Source organism: Carcharodon carcharias, chromosome 20 (genome assembly GCF_017639515.1).
Source record: "Carcharodon carcharias isolate sCarCar2 chromosome 20, sCarCar2.pri, whole genome shotgun sequence".
NCBI lineage: Eukaryota > Metazoa > Chordata > Chondrichthyes > Lamniformes > Lamnidae > Carcharodon > Carcharodon carcharias.
Genome location: NC_054486.1, coordinates 26,293,816 through 26,315,008, shown reverse-complemented (window position 1 = coordinate 26,315,008; position 21,193 = coordinate 26,293,816). Strand labels below are relative to the sequence as shown.

Sequence of the window (21,193 nt, the reverse complement as noted above, 5' to 3'; positions counted from 1 at the left end):
ATTATGAACAGATTATCTAGTCATATATCTTATTTGCTGGTTGTAGAAACTTATATTTGTAAATTCCAAAGTATTACAGTGGCACTGAAGTGCTTTGGGATATTGCAAGGACCTGAAAGGTGCTATTTCTTCAAAGTTACTGCAATAACATGCAAGATAGACACCACTACTACATCTTAATTTAAAAAGCAAACATTAATCTACATCTGCTAAATATCTTCATCACATCAGCCCAATATACACACTCATTCTAGAGTTTTACACTGTTCTCTGCATGAAGTCCCTAAAGCAGTACAAAGTCGGTCACACCCAATGATTTGCTACAAAATCCCAGGGGTTAGGGTGGTGGGGGGCATTTGATATTATGTGGGGACATCACAAGCAGAAGATCTCTGCCCTCCTACTCAGCATTACATGACTGTGATGTCACCTATTTAACAGTAAGATTTTTCCTCTTGTTTTGAAGGCATGAAGTGATGTGTGGCACTATTATAGTCATAATGCAGGGATCACGAGTTTAAATTCTACCATGGCAGTCCGAGCATTTAAATTTGGTTTCAAAAATTCTGGAATTAAAACTGTGACATGAAGTTATAGGGTTATTGCAAAAACCCATCAGATTAATGGATTTCCTTTAGGGAAGGGATATAGAGTCTTTACCCAGTTTTCACTCTATATGACTCCAGTCACACGCCAATGTGCTGATTCTTAACTGCCCTCTGAAGTGCTCCAACAAGCCACTCAGTTGAATCAAACCACGATTGGTTCAAGAAGAAGGCCCAATATCTCATTTCCATGGTAAAAGTAGGGATGGACAATAAATGTTGGCCTTGCCAGCATTGACTAGGTCCCAAGAACTAATAATGATTTAAAATAAGGGGGTGCAGTTGCACCGTCGCTGGCAGTTTTCCAGTCCTTCATTCAAGTAGTCCTTCATGCAAAGACAATGAATGTTGGATGCCAGCGATGCTCACATTCCATGAAAGAATAAAAAGTTGGCATCTTTTCTGTAAATAGTGCAAGCCTAGATGTCATAACTTCAAAAATAGAAGCTGGAATAGATTATTTGGCCCCTTGACCCTGCTCCATCATTCAACAAGATCATGGCTGATCTTCTACTTCAACTCCACCTTCCTGCGCCATCCCAGATCCCGTGAGCATGCGACCATTATCTGATTGTTAAAATTACTGGTATGGAAGGCAAAGCAGATGGAAGTTGAGGCTACCAAAACTCACCAGGTGCAGTGATCCCTAGAACTCCAAGATCACCAAGCTGCTTCCAGAACTCCTAAACACCAAAGAGGCAACATAGCAGTAAATTAAGTCAATGGAAGAGTTTACCAACAAATCCAAACTGTGTTGAACACTGGTGCATAAATCACTCTTGTAGAGGATGCGTACACGTGGGATTTGCACAAGAAATTCCGCAACACACAAATTCAAAATGTACCAGTCACATCACACCATATTATCAATTGTTGAGTAATGATGAATAAGTTGCAACTTAATAATAGATAATCAAACAATTTATATACAGGATAATGGAAAGGTAGGAGTTAAAGGCTTTTACTGAGTTCCAGATAGTTTATGTACAAAATAACAGATGGTCCAGGGTGAGGTACAGAATGCAGTTTAATTAAGTAGTTGAGAAAAAATGAGACAGGATACTTGGAGAAAAGCTCCTTTGTGAAATTGTTGCGGCAGGGGGGTGGGAGGGTATGGGCTAGGCACGGGGAAAAAGAGAAAAGCACTTCCAGGAAAAGGAGGCGAATGAGGACAAGCAACTCCTTGAATTGATGCAAGAGCACCACTGCCTCCATAAAACAGAAGAAAGAAAATGGTGCCTCCATAAACAGGGGAGCAATGAGAGAAGAATACTTTAGTAAAACAGGATAGAGGAGAAGAATATAGAAATTGGAGAATTGAGCAATTAAACGCATGGGCTAGAAAGCTGATATAGGAGAGCATCAGATTTCTGAGGCATTGGGATGGTTCTAGGAAAGGTAGGACATATACAAGCCGGATGGTCTACACCTGAACAGGACTGGGACGAAAATCTTTGCAGGGAGATTTGCTAGGGCTGTTGTGGGGGGTTTAAACTAGATTGGCAGGGGGCTGGGACCCTGAGGGCAAATTCAGAGCAGGGAATGGGAGGTGGCAAATTAGTGAGTGACTCTGAAAGACAGAAGCAGCTCAGGTTAAAAAGTGTACAGCACAGGAATTTGGCAGTGTTAAAAGATGTACATGTAAATACAAGGAGCAGAGTAAATAAATCCAATGAGCTGAGGGCATGATAGATACACAGCAGCATGATAACATTGCTATAACGAAAACTTAGCTAAAAGAGGGGCAAAAATGGCAGCTTAACATCCCTGGATATAGAGTTTTCAGGCAGGATAGAGAGGGGGATAAAAAAGTGGGGTTGTAACATTATTAGTTAAAGAAATAATTACATCTGTGAGGAGGGATGATATACTAAATTAAGCATCAAATGAGGCCATATGAGTTGAGCTCAGAAATAAAAAAACTACAGTCACATCACTATAGGCCCCCAAATAGTGGACGGGAGTTAGAAGAGCAAACATGTAGGCAAATTTCTGAGTGTAAAAGCAATAATGCAGTAATAGTTGGAGACTTCAACTACCCTAATTATTAATTGAGATACGAGCAGTGTGAAGGGCACAAAATTCTTGAACTGCATTCAAGAGAACTTTTTGAGCCAGCACCTAACAAGCCCCTCAAAAGGGGGCACAATTCTAGATTTAAGCTTAGGAAATGAAGCTGGGCAAGTGGATGAAGTAGCAGTGGGGGGACCATTTTGGAGATAGTGACCATAATAGTTAAATTTAGCATAATTATGGAAAAAGACAAAGGTGGAACAGGGGTGAAAGTTCTAAATTAGGGAAGACAGATTTTACAAAGCTGAAGGGTGAGCTGGCAAAAGTGTACTGCATATAGCTACTAGAAGAGAAAAGAGTGTCAAATCAGTGGGAGGTATTCAAAAGTGAGATTCTACTGGCACAGTGTGGACATGTCCCCAGAGAGAAAAAGGGTAGTACTGCCAAATCTGGTTATCCAGAAGCATACACGGTAAGATAAAACAGAAAAAGAAAGCTTATGACAGTCACAAAAACTTAACACTGTAGAATGCCTTGATGGGGTATAGAAACTATTGGGGTGAAGCAAAAAAAAAAAATTAGGAAAAGCAAAGGGAGGATATAAAAATATTGGCAGATAAAATCAAAGAAAACCCAAAGATTCTTTACCAATGCGTTACCAACAAGAGAATAACTAAGGAAAGGGTAGGGCCTATCAGAGATGTACACAGTAACTTGTATGTTGATGCTGAAGATGTGGGTAGGGTTCTCAATGAGTACTTTGTCTCTGTCTTCACTAAGGAGAGGGATGATGCAGACATTCTAGTTAAGGAGGCGGAGTGTGAAATACTAGATACAATAAGCATAATGAGAGAGGAAGTACTTGAGGGCCTGGCATCCTTGAAGGTGGATAAATCGCTAGGGCCGGATGATTTGTATCTCAGGTTGTTAAAGGAAGCCAGGGAGGAAATTGTGGATACTCTGAGAATCATTTTCCAATCTTCACTCGATACAGGTGAGGTACCAGAGGATTGGACGAGCGAACACTGTACCAATAATTAAAAAGGGTGCGAGGGATAGGACAGAAAATTATAGGCTGGTCAGTCTGACTTCAGTGGTGGGCAAATTATTGGAATCAATTGTGAGAGACAGGATAAACTGTCACTTAGAAAGGAATAGATTGATCAGGGATAGTCAGCGTGGTTTTGTTAGGGGAAGGTCATGTCTCACTAACTTAAATCAAATTTTTTGAGGAAGCAACAAGGAGGATTGATGAGGGTAGTGCAGTGGATGTTGACTAAAGTGGATTTTAGTAAAGCACTGGACAAGGTCCCACATGGCAGACTGGTTAGAAAAGTGAGATCCCATGGGATACAGGGGAAGGTGTTGAGTTGGATCCAAAATTGGCTCAGCGACAGGAAACAAACGGTAATGGTCGATGGATGTTTTTGCAAATGGAAAGCAGTTTCCATTGGCATTCCACAGGTCTTTGCTGTTTGTTGTATATATTAATGATTTGGACTTAAAGGTGGGAGGCATGACTGGGAAATTTGCAGATGACACAACAATTTGCTACGTAGTTGATAGTGAAGAGGATGGCTGCTGTCTCCAGAATTACAACAGTGGTTTGGTTAAGTGGGTGGAAAAGTGGCAAATGGAATTCAATCCAGAAAAGTGAGAGGTAATGCATTTGGGGAGGGCAAACAAAGCAAGGGAATACTCAATAAGTGGGAGAATATTGAGCAGAGTGACAGGCCTTGGAGTGCATGTCCACAGCTCCCTGAAGGAGTCTTTGGAACTCTCTTCCTCAAAAGGCAGTGGAAGCAGAGTCTTTGAATATTTTTAAGGCTGAGCTAGATAGATTCTTGACTAACAAGGAGGTGAAAGATTATCGGGACTAGGCAGGAATGTGAGGTTGAGGTTACATTCAGATCAGCCATGATCTTATTGAATGGCTGGACAGACTCGAGGGACCGGGTGGCCTACTTCTGCTCCTAATTCATATGCTCGTATAGAAGAGAGATCAGGATTGCATATACGATGAAAGATCTTTTCAAGTATTCTGTTTAGGAGTGAGAGAAGAGTCTAACCAAATACAGGAGCAACATTCACATCTTGCATGGTTTAAGAGCTTTTGAGGGGAAAACCAATGTTTGGCAAAAAAGGGGAAATCAGTTTTCTTGGGAATTGGCTTTCACAATGGATGAAATGTGTGTTTGGTTTGGGAACAGAGGTGACAGTGAGATCAGGATATAAACAGACAGAAAAGGGTTGACCTAAGGTTAAGAAATGGTAGCAGTTTGTTAGACGTGGAAGTAATGCAAAGATGCTATATGAGGGATATCAGAGATCAAGGTGTAGGGATTCAGACACTGCATTGCAAGTGTAGAATATATTGAGTGCTAAGGGACTGTATAATCTGAAGGAAGCTGCTGAATGTATAATGCAATCATCAGCAAAACATGGATAGATTTGGAAGATGAGAGCAGACCGTTAATGATAGGAAGGGAGGGGGAGAACACGGAACCCTGGAGAATCACTTAATTAATGGAAAAAGAGTCAGAAGATAAGCTTTTCATTACAGCAGATTTTTAATTACAGCAAATAGAAAGGAAACTTGATTGCAATGACCTTAGGCTGTACAATAATTTGTTTAGAAGAGCTTGCTACCAAAGCTGTTAAAAGCTTTAGAAATATTGAAGCAATGACAGGTAATTCTCAAAAGTGTTGAAGGGAACAGTTCCACAAGAGCATTGCAAGCACAATGACCGTGCCAAAAACCACACCAGGAATCACTGCATGGTCCAGCACTTTTAAAATGATTCACAATTTGAAAGTCAACATCAGTTCTAGAGTTCCAGAAGGAACTAAAGCAGAAACAGACTTGCGTTTCTGTGATCTCAGACTTGAATCCAAGATGGTATGTTGTTCCAGGGTCAAGGATGTCATTGAACAGCTGCAGAGCACCCTGAGGGGGAAGGATGAACAGTCAGCCATCATGGTCCACATTGGTACCAACGACATAGGTAGAAACAGGGATGTGGTCCTGCAGTCAGAATTTAGGCAGCTAGGTAGGAAATTAGCAAGCAGGGCCTTAAAAGTAGCAATCTCTGGATTGCTCCAGGTACCACACACGAGGACAGAAATAGGATAGAGCAATGAAAGCATAGCTGTAGAGATGGTCCAGGAGAGAGGGCTTTAGATTCTTAGGACATTGGGATCAGTTTTGGGGGAGATGGGATCTGTATAGGCCTGACGGGTTACACCTAAACAGAGCCAGGACCAATTTCCTTGCGGGGTGATTTGCTAGTGCTATGGGGAGAGTTTAAACTAACTTGGCAGCGGTGTGGGAACCAAGAGGTAATACTATAGAGGGAAACCAAGGTGCAAAGAATATTGTGAGATACAGATAGCACTAGAGAAGGATGTAATAAGGTATTAGGTGAGATCAGCATAAGGGGGAAAATAATGGAGTCTAAATTAGTGTTACAGCGCATGCATGTGAATGCGCGAGGTGTGATAAGTAAGACTGGCGAGTTGCAGATGCAGATAGCCACATGGAAATATGATGTTGTGGTGATGACAGAGACTTGGCTCAAAGAAGGGCAGGGCTGGGTATTAACTATTCCTGAATGTAAGGTGTTCAGGAAAGACAGAAAAGGAAGGACAGAAGGTGTGGCAGCCTTGATTGAAGAGAATATTGAAGTGCTTGAGAGAGTGGAAGTCCCAGAGGTTTCAAGGACAGAATCTATTTGGCTAGAGCTAAGGAACAAAAAAAAGTGCAATACATTGCTCAGTGTAATCTACAGGCCACCAGTGGGAAAAATGTAGAGGAATAAATTTCGAAGGATGTTCCCGAGAAGTGCAAGAATTATAGAATAGTTATGCTGCAGACTTCAATTATCCAAATACAGACTGGGATAGTAGTAGTGTAAAGGACAGAGAGGGGCAAGAGTTCTTAGAGTGTGCTGAGGAAAATTTTCTACAGCAGCATATTTCCAGTCCAATGAGAAAGGAGACATTGCTGGACGTGGTTCATGGGAATGAGATGGGCCAAGTGGTTAAAGTGTCAGTAGGGCAACATTTATGGGACAACGATCATTGGATCACAAGGTTTAGGGTGGCTATGGAAAAGGACTAGGAGCAATCCAGAATATGAATAATGAACTTGGGGAAAACCCAACATTTGTGTAAGAATGGATCTGGCTCAGAAAAACTGGAATCAAAGATTAGCAGGCAAAGCTGTAACTGAACAAAGGTTTGCCTTTAAAGAAGAACTAGTTCAAGTACAGGATGTCAGGTAGATAATACAAATGAGAACCAGGCTAAATATAAAAGGTTCCGAGGGAATTAAAAAAGCAAATAAAAGAAGCAAAGAGAGAGTATGAGAAAAGACTGGTAACTAACATAAAAGGGAATCTAAAAGTCTTCTATAGGCATATAAATAATAAGAGTGGTAATATGAGGAACAGGGCCGATTAGGAATGAAAACGGAGATTTATGCATGGAGGCAGGAGGTATAGCAGAGCTATTAAATGAATCTTTACCAAGGAAGAAGATGCTTCCCAGGTCATGGTGAAAGAGGAAGTAATTCAGACACGTTGAAAGATTTAAAATTGATAAGGTGGTGGGATTGTTTAGGCTACCTGTACTTAAAGTTGATAAGGCACCAGGACCGGATGAGACATATCCAAGGATACTGAAGGAAGTGAGAGCAGAAATTGAAGAAGTCTAGGCCATAATTTTCTAATTTTCATTAGACTCAATGGTGGTGCCAGAGGACTGGAGAGTTGCAAATGTTACACTCTTGTTCAAAAAGGTGTAAAGATAAGCCCAGCAACTACAGGTCAGTCAGATTAACCTCAATGATGGGGAAGCTATTAGAAACGATAATTCAGGACAAAATCAAATGTCACTTGGCAGATGTGTGTTTGTTAAAGAAAGCCAGCATGGATTTGTTACGGGCAAATTGTGCTTAACTAACTTGCTTGAGTTTTTTTTGAAGAGGTAACAGAGAGGGTTGATGAGGGCAATGGCGCTGAAGTGGTGTACATAGACTTCCGAAAGGCATTTGATAAAGTGCCATTCAACAGGCTTGAGCAAAGTTAGAGCTCATGGAATAAAAGGGACAGTAGCAACATGGATACAAAATCAGCTGAGTGACAGGAAATGAAGAGTAGTGGTGAATGGTTGATTTTGGACCAGAGGAAGGTTTCTGGCATGGAGATCCCCAGGGATGGGTGTTAGGACACCTGCTCTGCCTGATAATATATTAATGACCTAGACCTTTGTGTAAGGGAAAAATTTGCAGATTACACGAAATTTGGAAGCACTGAACCATGAGGAGAAGAGTGTAGAACTTCAAAAGGACATAAGCAGGTTGGTGGATTGGGCGGACAAGTATCAGGTGAAATTAATGCAAAGAAGTGTGAAGTGATTCACCTTGATAGGAAAACTGCAGAGAGGCAATAATAAAGGGTACAATTCTAGAGGGGGTGCAGGAGCAGAGGGGCCTGCGTGTACGTAAGGGGAGGTGGTACTGTAGCGGTAATGTCACTATGAATATAAAGCTAGTCTCAGTGATGGTGATCATGACAACCATCACCGATTGTTGTAAAAACCCATCTGGTTCACTTAAGCCATCCTTACCTGGTCTCCAGACCCACAACAATGTGATTGACTCTTAACTGCTCTCTGAAATGGCCTAGTAAGCCACGCAGTTCAAAGGCAACAGTAAGTGGCAATAAATGCTGGTTTTGCCAGAGACACCCACATTCCATCAAAGAATAAAAGGAGCATAAACCACTGAAGGTAGCAGGACAGGTTAAGAGAGTGGTTAATAAAGCATACAGAATCCTGGGCTTAATCAATAGGGGCATGGAGTACAAAAACAAGCAGGTTAGGCTAAACCTGCATTAAATGCTGGTTTGGCTTTAAATGGAGTGTTGGGCGCCAAACTTCAGGAAGGATAAGAAGGCATTAGAGGGGGTGCAGAAAAAAAGCATGAGAATGGTTATAGCAATAAGGAACTTCGGTTACATAGATAGATTGGGGAAGTTGGGATTGTTCTCCTTGAAGAAGAAAAGGTTGAGAGGAGATTTGATGGAGGTATTCAAAATCATGACAGGTCTATACAGAATCACAAAATCTTTACAGTGCAGGAGGCCATTCAGCCCATCGAGTCTGTACTGGCTCTCAAAGAACATTCCACCTAGGCCCACTCCCCTGCCTTATTCCCACACATTCTCTCTTTTCAGGTAGCAATTCAATTCCCCGTTGAATACCTCGATCGAACCTGCCTCCACCACCCTTTCAGGAAGTTCGTTCAAGACTCCAACCACACTCTGGGTGAAAAAAAAATTCATATTTACTCCTTTTGCCAATTATTTTGAATCTGTGCCCTCTAGTTCTTGATGGTCTCTTGAGTGGTTACCCCTCAGGAGCTTGAATACCTCTATCAAGTCTCCTCTCAGCCTTCTTTTCTCCAGGAAGAGTCCCAACCTCTCCAATCTATCCTCATAGCTACAGTTCTTTGTCCCTGGAATCCTTTTTGTGAATCTCCTCTGCACTCTCTCCAATGCCTTCACATCCTTCCTCAAGTATGGTGCCCAGAACCAGATGCAGTACTCCAGATGAGGCCTGACTAGTGTTTTATACAAGTTCATCATGACCTGCTTACTCTTGTACTCAATGCCCCTATTAATAAAGCCTAAGATATTAATTTCTTTATTAACATGTCCTGCCATCTTCTATGTACGTATAAACTGAGGTCCCTCTGTTCCTGCACCTCCTTTAGAGACTCTCCCTTTATTTTATACTGTCTCACCATATTCTTCCTGCCAAAATGAATCACCTCACACTTCTCTGCATTGAACTTCATCTGCCACTTGTCTGCTCAATTCACCAACACATCTATGTCCTTTTGAAGTTCAAGACTATCCTCATCACAGTTGACAACAATTCCAATCTCCGTATCATCTGCAAATTTGGAAATCATGCTCTGCATACCACAGTTTAGGTCACTTATCTATATCAGGAAGAGTAAGGGTCCCAAAACTGATCCCTGGGAAACTCCACTACGAACCTTCCTCCAATCTGAAAAACAACCATTTATCACTACTCTCTGTTTCCTGTCACTCAGCCAATTTCTTATCCAAGTGACTACTTTCCCTTTTATTCCAGGAGTTAGAATTTTGTTCACAAGCCTGTTGCTTGGCACTATATCAAATCCTTTTTGAAAATCCATATACACCACAGTGTTTCCCTTATCAACCTTCTCTGTTACCTCCTCAAAAAACACCAGCAAGTCAGTTAAACATGATTTTCCCTTAATGAATCCATGCTGGCTTTCCTTAATTATCCTACACTTGTCTAAGTGACTATTGATTTTATTCCGAGCTATAGTTTCCAGAAGGTTCCCTGCCACTGAGATCAAACTGACTAGTCTGTAGTTGCTAGCTTTATTGTTGCATCCCTTTTTGAACAAGAGCATAACATTTACAATTCTCCACACCTCTCGCACCTCCCCTGTGTCTAAAGAAAACTCGAAGATTATCACTAGTGCCTCGGCAATTTCCACCCTCAATTCCTTCAGAACCCTTGGATGCATCTCATCCGGTCCTAGTACCTTACCTATTTTAAGTAAAGATTGCCTTTCTAACACCTCCTCCTTCTCAATTGTAAATTCTTCTAGTATACCAGTTACTCCCTCTCTCACCTTGGCCCGGGCAGCATTTCTTCCTTTGTAAAGACAGATGCAAAGTACTCGTTCAATACATCCACTATTTCTCCAGTCTCCAAATGCAAGTCCCCTTTTTTGTTCCTAATCTTTCTTTTACCACCCTTTTATTATTTATATGCTTATAGAAGACCTTGGGATTCCCTTTTATGTTAGCTGCCAGTCTCTTCTCATGCTCTCTCCCTGCTTTACTCATTAGTTTCTTCACTTCACCTCTGGTCCTTCTATATTCAGCCTGAATCTCTATTGTATTTTCTACCTGACCTCTGTCATACACACACCTCTTCCTTTTCATCTTCACCTCTATCTCTCTCATCATCCAGGGCACTCTGGATTTATTTGTCCTTTACTTTCCCCTTCAAGGGAATATACCTTGACATTGCCTGCAGTACCTTTTCTTTGAAGGTGGCCCATTGTTCAGCCACTGTCTTTTCTGCCAACATTTGATTCCAACTCGCTTTACTCAGATAAATTCTCATCCCATTAAAGTTAACTTTCCCCTAATTAATCATCCCTGCTCTGGATTGTGCCCTGTCCTTTTCCATGACCAACCTAAACTTTATGACACAATGATCACTCTCCCCTAGAGGCTCTTCCACTGACTCTTGATCCAGTTGGGCCAAGTCATTCCCCAGATCCAGGTCCAAAAGTGCATGTCCTCTCATTGGACTGGAAACGTACTGCTGCAGAAAATCGGCCTGCATTTTACCCTTGGTAGGCGGGCACAATCGGTGGGTCCATGACTAGTCGGGAAACGGGCCGCCGCCCATGTTCGGCCCGCAACTGCAATTTCATGCTGGTTAGCAAATTAAGGCCCGCCCAGTGTGAAACACGTCCTCCCAATGGTCGGGAAGGGGTGGGCGGGGGCCTATCAGCCGCCGGCTCCAATGGTGACCCAGCGGCCGGTTTAAAAACAGCACAGTTCTCCTTGAAGGCTACCAGGGGAGAACATATCTTCTGTGTTGTGAACACTGAAGTTATGGCATCAAGTGCAGCTGGAGATGCCGGGCGGGAGAGCAGGTCAGGTGGGCACTTGGGAGGAGGTGGGAGTGCAGGTCAGCAGCCACAAACTTGTGCGGTGCACATGGGTGCAGTGCCACAAAAGGTTTAACGACCTGCTGCACTCGGGAAAGGTGACTGCTGTGTTGGCATGGATCAGTGTGTTGATGTATTGTCTGGCCATGCCACCCCCACCACCCCTTGGAGCTCAGGGGTGTTAGGGTCTGAGTGCCAACTGTTAATGACACCGGAGCTGACTGAGGGGGTGAGTCCTGGCTGCTTGGACTGAGTGCCTTGCAGCTTGAGGGCCACAACTCAGGTGTGCCCTGCAAGGTGTTCCTCAGGTTGGGGTGGCCAGGCTGCAAAGGCGCTGCCATTAAGAGTGGACTAATCCATGCTCCTCTGTCTTTTCAGGAGAAGACGACCCATAACAACATTGTGGACAGACAGAGGCCACCCCAACCCTCCTAATTCTAACCAGATTTGAGCAGGATGCCTTGGAGCTGCAGAGGCACCATGCACCCCGGCCGCAACAAGGCTGGGGTGGCAGACAATGATAAGACTGCAGTAAACAGAGGTGAGAGTTTCAGATGGTGCAAACATTCTTATGTAGTCTCTTCATTGATGGGATCCTCATAACTGGACTCCCCATTGATCATTGAAAGATGATGGCACCATGATGCAGGTCTCCATTGTCTCATCAGGGTGCCTGGCATGCCAGTGGCAGTTTGATGACTTAAAGTAATGACATGTTGTTGTTCTCCCTTATATTCACCAGCACACACTCAATTGCAGGACCCCAAAGAGCCAACCCTGACGCCAGAGGAACACCAGGCTTCACATGCACCTGTGTCACACCCACTCTCTGAACCAGGCACAACGCAGATACCAGCACATCGGTGGGCATTATATCCACTGCTTGAATGTTGGAGCACTGCGGTGATGGCACTTCCACTCGCTTGAGGAGCAGGAGGAGGCAGAGTGCCCAGGGCACTGGCATTCAGAGAACTGCTTGAGACCAGGACGATGCACAGTCAAAGGCAGATGATGAGCCTCTGGCGTTGTCCATTAGGCGGCAGATGCTGGATGTCCAGCGGGTTATGCAGGAGGATCTAGCGGAGATCCATGAGGGTATGCGTGGCATTGTCTCTGTTGTAGAGCAGGAGCACTGCATTGACCATCATGGCCAAGCACACTGCCTCTTCCATTGAGAGAGTGGTGGCTCCAGGAACAGAATCAGTAGTTCCTGGGGTTATGCTTAGACCTGCAAGCCCTCACACAGGCAGTGACCTCTGGTGGTCAATGCCAGTGTGGGAGATGGATGAGGCATCCAGTATCCCAGCTAGGTGCCCATCTATCAATGGCGAGCAGAGAGGTCCAGAGTGACCTCACATTGGCACGTGACCTGCTTGTTGTCTCTGTGGGCTACTCTCAGGGTGCTCTGGATGACGGCAGCTGATGAGGCTGCGATGACTGCAGGGATGCCAGCCATGGCACTGGCTGCTCCCTCCCAGGTAGGAGCAGCACAGGCTCCAATGGCCAGAGGACAACTGCCAAGGTCATCAAGGCCAACAAGACACCTGAGTCAGCAGGCTGTCTCCAATGCCACTGCCAGTGAGTGGGGGTGGGGGGGCGGCAAGACATGGCACTTGCAATCGTAAGTTTAAGGCACCATGAGCACAAGAGGGGCTGGTCATGGGTGATCTCTTGTTGTGTAATGTTTTGTTTATGTTTTCTGGCCTGGTAATTAAGACCAGAGAGGATGCTGTTAATTTCTTTGGGTTGTCAAAATGAGGTAAATTTTACTTTTGTCCTAATGGCCTGAGTATGCTTTACCTTTGTTTTTTGGTGCAGGGTACGCCAGTATGTAATGCTGGACTGTGAGTGGCTCCTGGAAAGAGCTGGAGGCATAGAAGTTGAGGGCCACTGTGACCTTCAGAGCCACTTACATGGGGTGTCCACCCACACAGCTGGCGCTGATCTCAGGCCCAATCATTGACAAATGGAGGTCACGGTCTCCCTGGAGAGGCAGAGCCTCCTTCGGCATTGCACCTCAGACATATTGAGGTAGTTGCATCGCCTCCTGTATACCCTGGTAGAAGAATAGTGGCGTCTTCTGTGGTCCCTTCCGCCTTGGAATACCTGCTGGCCCTGCGCCTCTTGTGCCTGTGCCTCTCCTTCCAAAGTTGCTCCCCTGGAAGCTGCATTGGGAGACCTGGCCTCCTCTCCTTTCTGCCCCTCTCTTCCTCCTCAGAGGAGGTGCCACCAGCGGAGACCACAATTCCCATTACCAGGGTCACAGAAGGCTGTCTAAAGATACCTGGAAAGGTCCAGATGGTCAAAATCCTCCGTGGGCTTTGGCGACACCAATGAGTCCTGAAATGAAGCCTAGAAATGCTAAGAATCAAGAATGGAGATATAGCTGTCAAGTTCAAATAAGCAACCAGCAGCAAACTATCTCCTAAACTCCTCACTACTCACACTGGCAATGCTGCTGAACCTTTTAATCCTGCCCTTGGATGAGGTTTTGCAAAATGTGGACTGCCGGTTTCCCTGTTTTGCCCGCGTGACAAGTGCAAAATCGCACGGGCAACGTAAAATTGGCTTCAATTGGGGTTTTAACGGCCTTAAGTGGCCTCTTAATTGATGGCGGACGCAGCTCCGACTCCTGTGCGTGCCTGCCGACCTAAAGATTGTGCGCCTGCAGGATGATGTCAGGACGCTCGCCCAACCTCTTTTCGCACTATTTTACACCCAATCGGGTCAGGCGCGAGGTGTAAAATTCTGCCCATTATCTTGAACACATTCCGGGGACTCTTGCCCCTCTTGTCTCTTTGTACTATTCCTATCCCAGTCTATATTTGGATAATTGAAGTCCCCCATTATGATTACTCTATAATTCTTGCACCTCTCTGTAATTTCTTTGCAAATTTGTTTCTCCACATCCGTTCCACTTGATGGTGGTCTATATACTACACCAATCAGTGTTGGACAGAGTAGATAGGGAGAAGCTGTTCCCATTGGTGGAGAACCAGAGGACATAGATTAAAGCAATTGGCAAAAGAAGCAATGGTGACATGAGAAAAACCTTACTCATGCAATGAGTGTTTAGGGTCTAGAACGTACTGCCTGAGAGTGTGGTGGATGCAGGGTCAATCGAGGCATTCAGGGGGGAATTGGATCATTATCTGAAAAGAAAGAATTTGGAGAGCTACGTGGAAAAGGCGGAGAATGGCACTGGATAAACTGCTCCTTCAGAGGGCCAGCACAAACAAGTTGGGACAAATAGCCTCCTTCTGTGCTGTAACTATTCTATGATTTTATGTGCAATGGGGTGGAAATTTGCACATCTTTTGCAGCCATGAACAAGAGCATTGCTTACCCAGTGGACGAGGTAAAGGGGTAGGTTGAGGCGGGTAGAGATGATTTTGGAAAGAGAGGAAAATCAAGTGTCATGGTCCATGGATCAAAGAACACAGGTAGGAACAGGGAGGGGGTCCAGGGGTGTCAGGTGAAAGGAGCTAAATTAAGAAGCAGGACCTCTTGATTACTGCTGGAACCACAAGCAAACTGGCACAAAGACAGGCAGATCAGGAGAATTAACTTATGTCTAAGGATAGTGTGGGAAAGCAGGGCTCCTTTTCACTTGACAATGGCACCAGTATCCTAGCAGAAAGGGTAAGTAGGGAATTGGCAAAGACTTTACACAAGTAAAACAAGTAAGGGTGATGATAGTTGGAGGGGCACATCCACAAAATAGGAAATAAGCCTAAACATAAATGAAACACGAAAGGACAGCATACAACGTGACCAACTTCACTGAATTCTCCGAAGAGATAACAGAGAGAGTAGTCAAAGCTAATGCAGTAGCTGTAATTTATCTAGATTAGGTCTATATTCTGTGATAGGTGATCCTACAAGATTCTGAAGGGGCTTGACAGGGTAGATACTGACAGGCTGCTTCCCCCTTGCTGGGGAATCAAGAACATGGGAGCACTGTCTCAGGATAAGGAGCTGATCATTTAGGGCAGAGATGAGAAATTTCTTTACTCAAAGGGTTGTGAATCTTTGGAATTTTCTATCCCGGGGGTTGTGGATGCTCCATCATTGAATATATTTAAAGGCTGAGATAGGCAGATTTTTGGTCTCTTAGGGAATCAAGGGATATGGTAAAGGGGTGGGAATGTGGAATTGGATCCAAAGATCAGCCATGGTTGTATTGGATGGCGGAGCGGGCTCAGGGGGTCATATGGTTTACTCCTACTCCAATTTCTTATGTTCTTAAGTTCTTATTTAGAATAGCACAGCATAAGAGCATAAGAAATAGGAGCAGCAGCAGACCATACAGTACCTCAAGCTTGCTTCACCATGATGAAGGTGAGAAGGGGCATTCCACAAGGGTCAGTGTTGGGACCACTGTCGTTCACAATTTACATCAACAATTTAGATTTTGGAATCAAAAACACAATTTCTAAATTCTCAGATGGCACCTAATTTGGGTGTGGCCGGGGAGGGAAGACAGCAAAAAAATTACAAGATGACATTAATAAACTTGTGGAATGGGTATATAATTGACAAATGAATTTCTACATAGGTAAGTGCAAGGTATTACATTTTAAGAAAAATAAAGAAATAATATTTTACTTGAAAACAACAATCTAAACAGGGTAGAGAAGCAAAGGATTCTGTGAGTATAAGTACACAAATCACCATAAGTTATGACCTAAGTCAATAAGGTCATAACAAAAGCAAATCAAGCAAGAGAATTTATTTCTAGAAGAATAATTGAAAAGTGGAGAAATCAAATCTTGTTTAGATTGTACAGTGTGCACTTCTTGTCTCCATATTAAAAAGAGGATATGGAGGCAGTGGCAAGGGTGCACAAAGGATTTATAAGCACAATAGTGGAACTGTGACGTTACGTCTGTCAGTAAAAGATGAACAGGTTGGGTCTCTTTTCTCTTGAAGACAGAAAGCTGAGGGGTGACCTAAATTAGATCTTTAAAGTTGTGAAAGGTTTTGACAGAGTGGATCCAGAAAGCAAGTGTCTCCACTTAAAGGGCAGAGCAAAACCATCAATATAAGGTAGTCACTAAGAGATCCAATAGGAAGTTCTGAGTTCTTTACCCAGAAAGTGGTGAGAATGTGGAACTCACTAACATAGGGAATATTTGAGGTGAATGGTATAGACGCATTTTAAGGGGATCTAGATAACCACATGAGGGAGAAGGGAGTATACGATTTTGCTGATATATTTAGATGATGAAGGATAGCAGGAAGCTCAAGTAGACCATAAACATGGACTGATTGGGCTGAACGGCCTGTTTCTGTGCCGTATATCATATGTAATTCTACGTAAAGAGCATTTCACTTTCTTGGCAAATAGAAATGACCAAAAGGAAGGTTGGGCTGAGATAACGAAAGTTTAGGACAGGATAAGTTAGACGCCACAACTTGAGGTCAATGGGAGAGAAACTGAAACCAGAAGTTTTGCCAGGCAGATAAAAGGTAAAGATAAAGCTTGATGTTGATCAAAATACTCCAACTATATGAAACAGCAGAAGGAGGTTCATGACCAATATTCCAGCTGGGGTGGGGAGTGGAGGGGGAAAGAAGTGAACCAAGAGGGTCAACATTCTGTTTAAGAGTAATAAGAATTGTATCAGGAACAAAGAGGAGTGCAAAGTGGAACAGTTTCATCAAAGGATCATTAGAAGTGCATACTGGAGAAACAAGGGAACATTCATTGATGCATCCTTGCAATAAAGTGTTCAAACAGTTATATCACTGGATTACAGAAGTTACTAAGGGAGACAGGTCAGGATGCTTCAAATTGAAACAGCTAGATTTGGCAGCATTTTGTTTTACTGCACAGGCATAATGATCCCAGATGTAGGAGTGATCCAACTTTGACCTCTGTTGTAACTTCTGGTTCTTCTTAATCAATGGGAACTTTGATATATTTGATTATATCAATGTCTAGTTTTAAACTCTCAGATGTCAGGAATGATTCATACACAGGGACATGAGCTATATATTGTGTACTTACCTTCAACGCTGGGAAGTCATTCTTCTGGTCAATCTCCTGGGCTTTGGGAGCAAGGTGATCCTGGCAGAATTTATGAACCACCTGCCGAAGCTAATAAGCAAAGAAGGAAAAGAAAAAGCAATGCAGTCAATTCTGAAGTTTAAATGTTACTTCAAAAAACTGGGTTTGATCTTTAACATCTGTGCGGAGTGAGAGGGGGAGATCTGGCTGAGAGAACTGTACTGCAGTGAGAGGAAGAGAAATGCAGCAGGTTCTGTAGGGATGTGCAATCCTACCTAAGGGATTTCCTTTTCTACAGGTCAGATGCTTCTTAATGAATGACCAGGTGGTAAAGGCAACATCTACCCTGCTATGTTAATCAGTGAGCATTCTGTGAAGGAAGGGACAATATACTGTCACTTGCTTATCGCTGCCCTGTCCAGATCTAGACAAGAACTTAAAACATGGACAAGAAGAGTCCACTTGTTTTAATGAGTTCAGCGTTAGAGCTAACCTGTTACAAAACCTGAGTTAGCGTGTGCCTGCCGATACAGGAGAAATAGCTACTTAATGGAGTTAAAGAACTATTCACTTTCAGGAGAGATGGGGTAATAGAGAACCAAAACAACAATGAGTTTAAGAAAACAACTTTAGAAAACTCTATGTTGTGACAGATACAGAGTCCTTTTACACACAAAAATAAACTTCAAATGGCGGCATTGTCGATAAGTTCATAGGTCAGCTCACCACAGCCAACCAATGGCAGCCTGAAAATAGCAACACGCCCTAGCCATAACAAAAGCCAACAGGCTCCAGAATGCAAAACAAAGCCTTCACTTACACAACTTCTCTCATTGATAAATCTGGACTCATCAATCAGCTCTCCCAATCAACCACCTTACTAGGATTACTAGTCTTGGAACACTCTTCCTGCCACCAACCCCCACCCCATAGTGTGCTCATGCTATTCCAGTTTTCTAAGGAAAAGGAAATTAAAAGGAAGGCAGGACAGAGTGGAGGCACATGGGCTGAAAGGACATGGGTTTACACTTGCGATTCCCAAACTGGTTTTACTTTGTATCCAATCTGAGCCGTGCTGCTGCAGGGTGGCATCAAGTAGTGGGAGGGTGCCACTCCATGAGAAGCAGAGGGGGCATTGGGGACAGTAACAGTGAGTCATTGAAGGCCATTTTTCTGCAGTTTCAAGCAGGACCTTTCGTAGCACTCCAGAACTAAAGTTTGTTACATCAGTCATGGGGAAACTGTGGGGAGGGAGGGAGGGAAGGAGAGATGGCAGTGTGTGGTGTGGAGGGGGCGGCACTGGCATGGGGGTGGGGGGAGGGGGTGAGGTTTGCTGGACCTGTGGATGAGGGAAAATAATTAAAATCATAGAGCATTGGCCTCACAAAAAGCAAGTTTTTTTCAAGTTTCATATTGTGACCTTTTAAACAAACAGTTCCAATTTTTCAACTTAAAATATAAAAGCGGGTCCCAAGGGAACTAGTACGAGCAATCCTCCACCCTTAGTTACACAAGTACAGAGGGCATTCTGACATTCAAGAAAGTTCAGACGTCAGCTCGCCAAGGCCAGCCAATGGCAAACTGGAAACAGCAGCACGCCCCTCAACCAATAGAAAGAAACCCTGTAGGCTCCAGGATGCAATGAAAAACATTCACTTATGTAATCACTCTCACAGTTCAGTCAAAGCTCATTATTCAGCTCTCTAATCAACTACTTAAGAACTTCCATTCAAAATACATGAATTATTAGATTATTTTTAATGTATTTACTTGACCTTGCCCCTATTTCCACTCTGTGTAAAAAATATAAATGTAATAAAGACGAAATAGCAAGTTGGAGTGTGTGCACTGTATATAACCCAAGTCCTTGATTTAGCAAGTTCACTGTTTATGCATGTTCTAGGAAGGTTCATGTCACCTATCCGAGAACACAAACTTCATCAGCGACACTCAATTATCTTTGAAACACGCCATGAATATCACATGCTGTACTCCCAAACAGCACCTGGCTCTTCTTGGCAATTGCCCATGTAAAACCAGACAGTGCACCCACTGAGAAGACAGGGTTTCTTTGCTGGGTACCAGTGGGCACCAGTAACTCACTCAAATAAACATTTGTCACATACGAGACTAGGTAGAAAACTATTTGGCTCTGAATGGGCATCACAGCTAAGGTGTTCCCAGGTATAACAACAATTTAATTGTACTTCTTTCAACTGAGTATACAATGTTTGCTGGTAACAATGTGGTCTCCTGTACATGGGGGATACCAAACACAGATTGGGTGGTCCCTTTGTAGAATGCCTCCACTCAGTCCACAAGGATATCCATAAGCTCCTGGTTGCTGATCATTTTAATTCTTCATCCCATTCCCACCCTGACCTCTGTCTGGCATCCTGCATCCTACATCCTCTAATGAATCTGAAGAAACAGCACCTCATCTTTCAATTAGACACTTAACAACCTTGCTGACTCAATACTGAGTTCAACAATTTCACATAACCTCTGCTCCCATTTATTCAGACGGCAACTGTTGGTAATGGTTTTGCTTCTCCCTATTTACATATCTCCAAGACCCATCTCTTGTTTCTTTACTTGTCCCGTTAACATTGTCTCCTTACAGCACCGTGGGTGTTCCTTCAGCTGTTAAGAAAGTGGCTCAATGACATTCTCAAAAGCAGTTAGGGATAGGCAATAAATGCTGGCTTAGCCCGCACGCCCGCATCATGTGAATAAATAAAAAATTCCTTTTGCCAGTTCATCTCTCCTGCTCTGCCTCCATATTATCACAGACTTTCCTTCTGTTTTGTTCTTTCACCCTTCCCCTGCCACTGTACACGTTTAAAACCTACTCTATTACACTTCTAACTTTTTCCAGCACTTATGAAAGATCATTGATTGAAAGGGTGACTGTTTCTCTCTCCTCAGGTGCTGCCTGTCCTGCTGTTTGCTTATCTCTAGTCATCATCCAATTACCCGTGGTCATTTTTAATCCTCTGTTTAGCAATCAGTAATCTGTCTTCTGGTTAGCAGCTGATTACCAACTGGTTACCTGACTCTGGTTAGCTGCTAGTTACCTTTCTGGTTAGCAACTGATTACCTGTCTCTGCTCCTCGGTCAGCCCGTTAACCACATCATCGACAGAGGGCAGGTTACTGTAAGAGGGGCTGAGCGCTCGGAGCTTGGCCTGCCGCCGGCTCAGCCTCAGTAAAGGGCCACGCAACACACGGAGAGCGGCCATGACCAACTACCAGAGCCCGGGAGCTGCAGCCTAGACCTCCGGGCACAACACAACATTCAGTCCCCCGAACACTTCCGGATACAGAGCAACCCGGACACAAATAGCTGGGGCACAAGCAGCCTCACTGCCGGTAACATGGACACTGCCCAACGACAGTTTTATCCGAATGGAAACATTAACTATTCCTCTCTCCACAGATGCTGCTTGACCTGCTGAGGAGACCCAGCATTTTCCGCTTAAATTTAATGGAACACCAGCCGCCCCCCCCCCCCCCCCGGAACCTGGGTCACCCCCTGGCCCCAGCGCGGAGCAGGAACTTGGACCCCTCCTGGCCCCAGCGCGGAGCAGGAACCTGGATCCACCCTGGCCCCAGCGCGGAGCAGGAACTTGGACCCCTCCTGGCCCCAGCGCGGAGCAGGAACCTGGATCCACCCCGGCCCCAGCGCGGAGCAGGAACCTGGATCCACCCTGGCCCCAGCGTGGAGCAGCAACTTGGATCCACCCTCCCATGGCCCCAACACGGAGCAGGAACCTGGATCCACCCCGGCCCCAGCACAGAGCAGAAACCT

The 21,193-nt window shown here is 44.1% G+C and overlaps 1 protein-coding gene across 2 annotated transcripts in view; it reads right to left on the bottom strand.

The window, feature by feature from the left end:
* The window catches only part of ivd (isovaleryl-CoA dehydrogenase), a 44,185-nt gene extending 23,484 nt beyond the window's left edge, over positions 1-20,701 (bottom strand). For both annotated transcript variants that reach the window (XM_041214959.1, XM_041214958.1), the window contains exons 1-3: positions 20,484-20,701; positions 17,384-17,473; positions 1,237-1,288 (exon numbers count right to left, since the gene is read on the bottom strand). In XM_041214959.1, coding sequence (XP_041070893.1) covers positions 1,237-1,288; positions 17,384-17,473; positions 20,484-20,624 — 283 coding nt within the window. In that variant the 5' untranslated portion in view covers positions 20,625-20,701. The remainder of the gene's footprint in view (positions 1-1,236; positions 1,289-17,383; positions 17,474-20,483) is intronic.
* Positions 20,702-21,193: the final 492 nt, after the last annotated feature.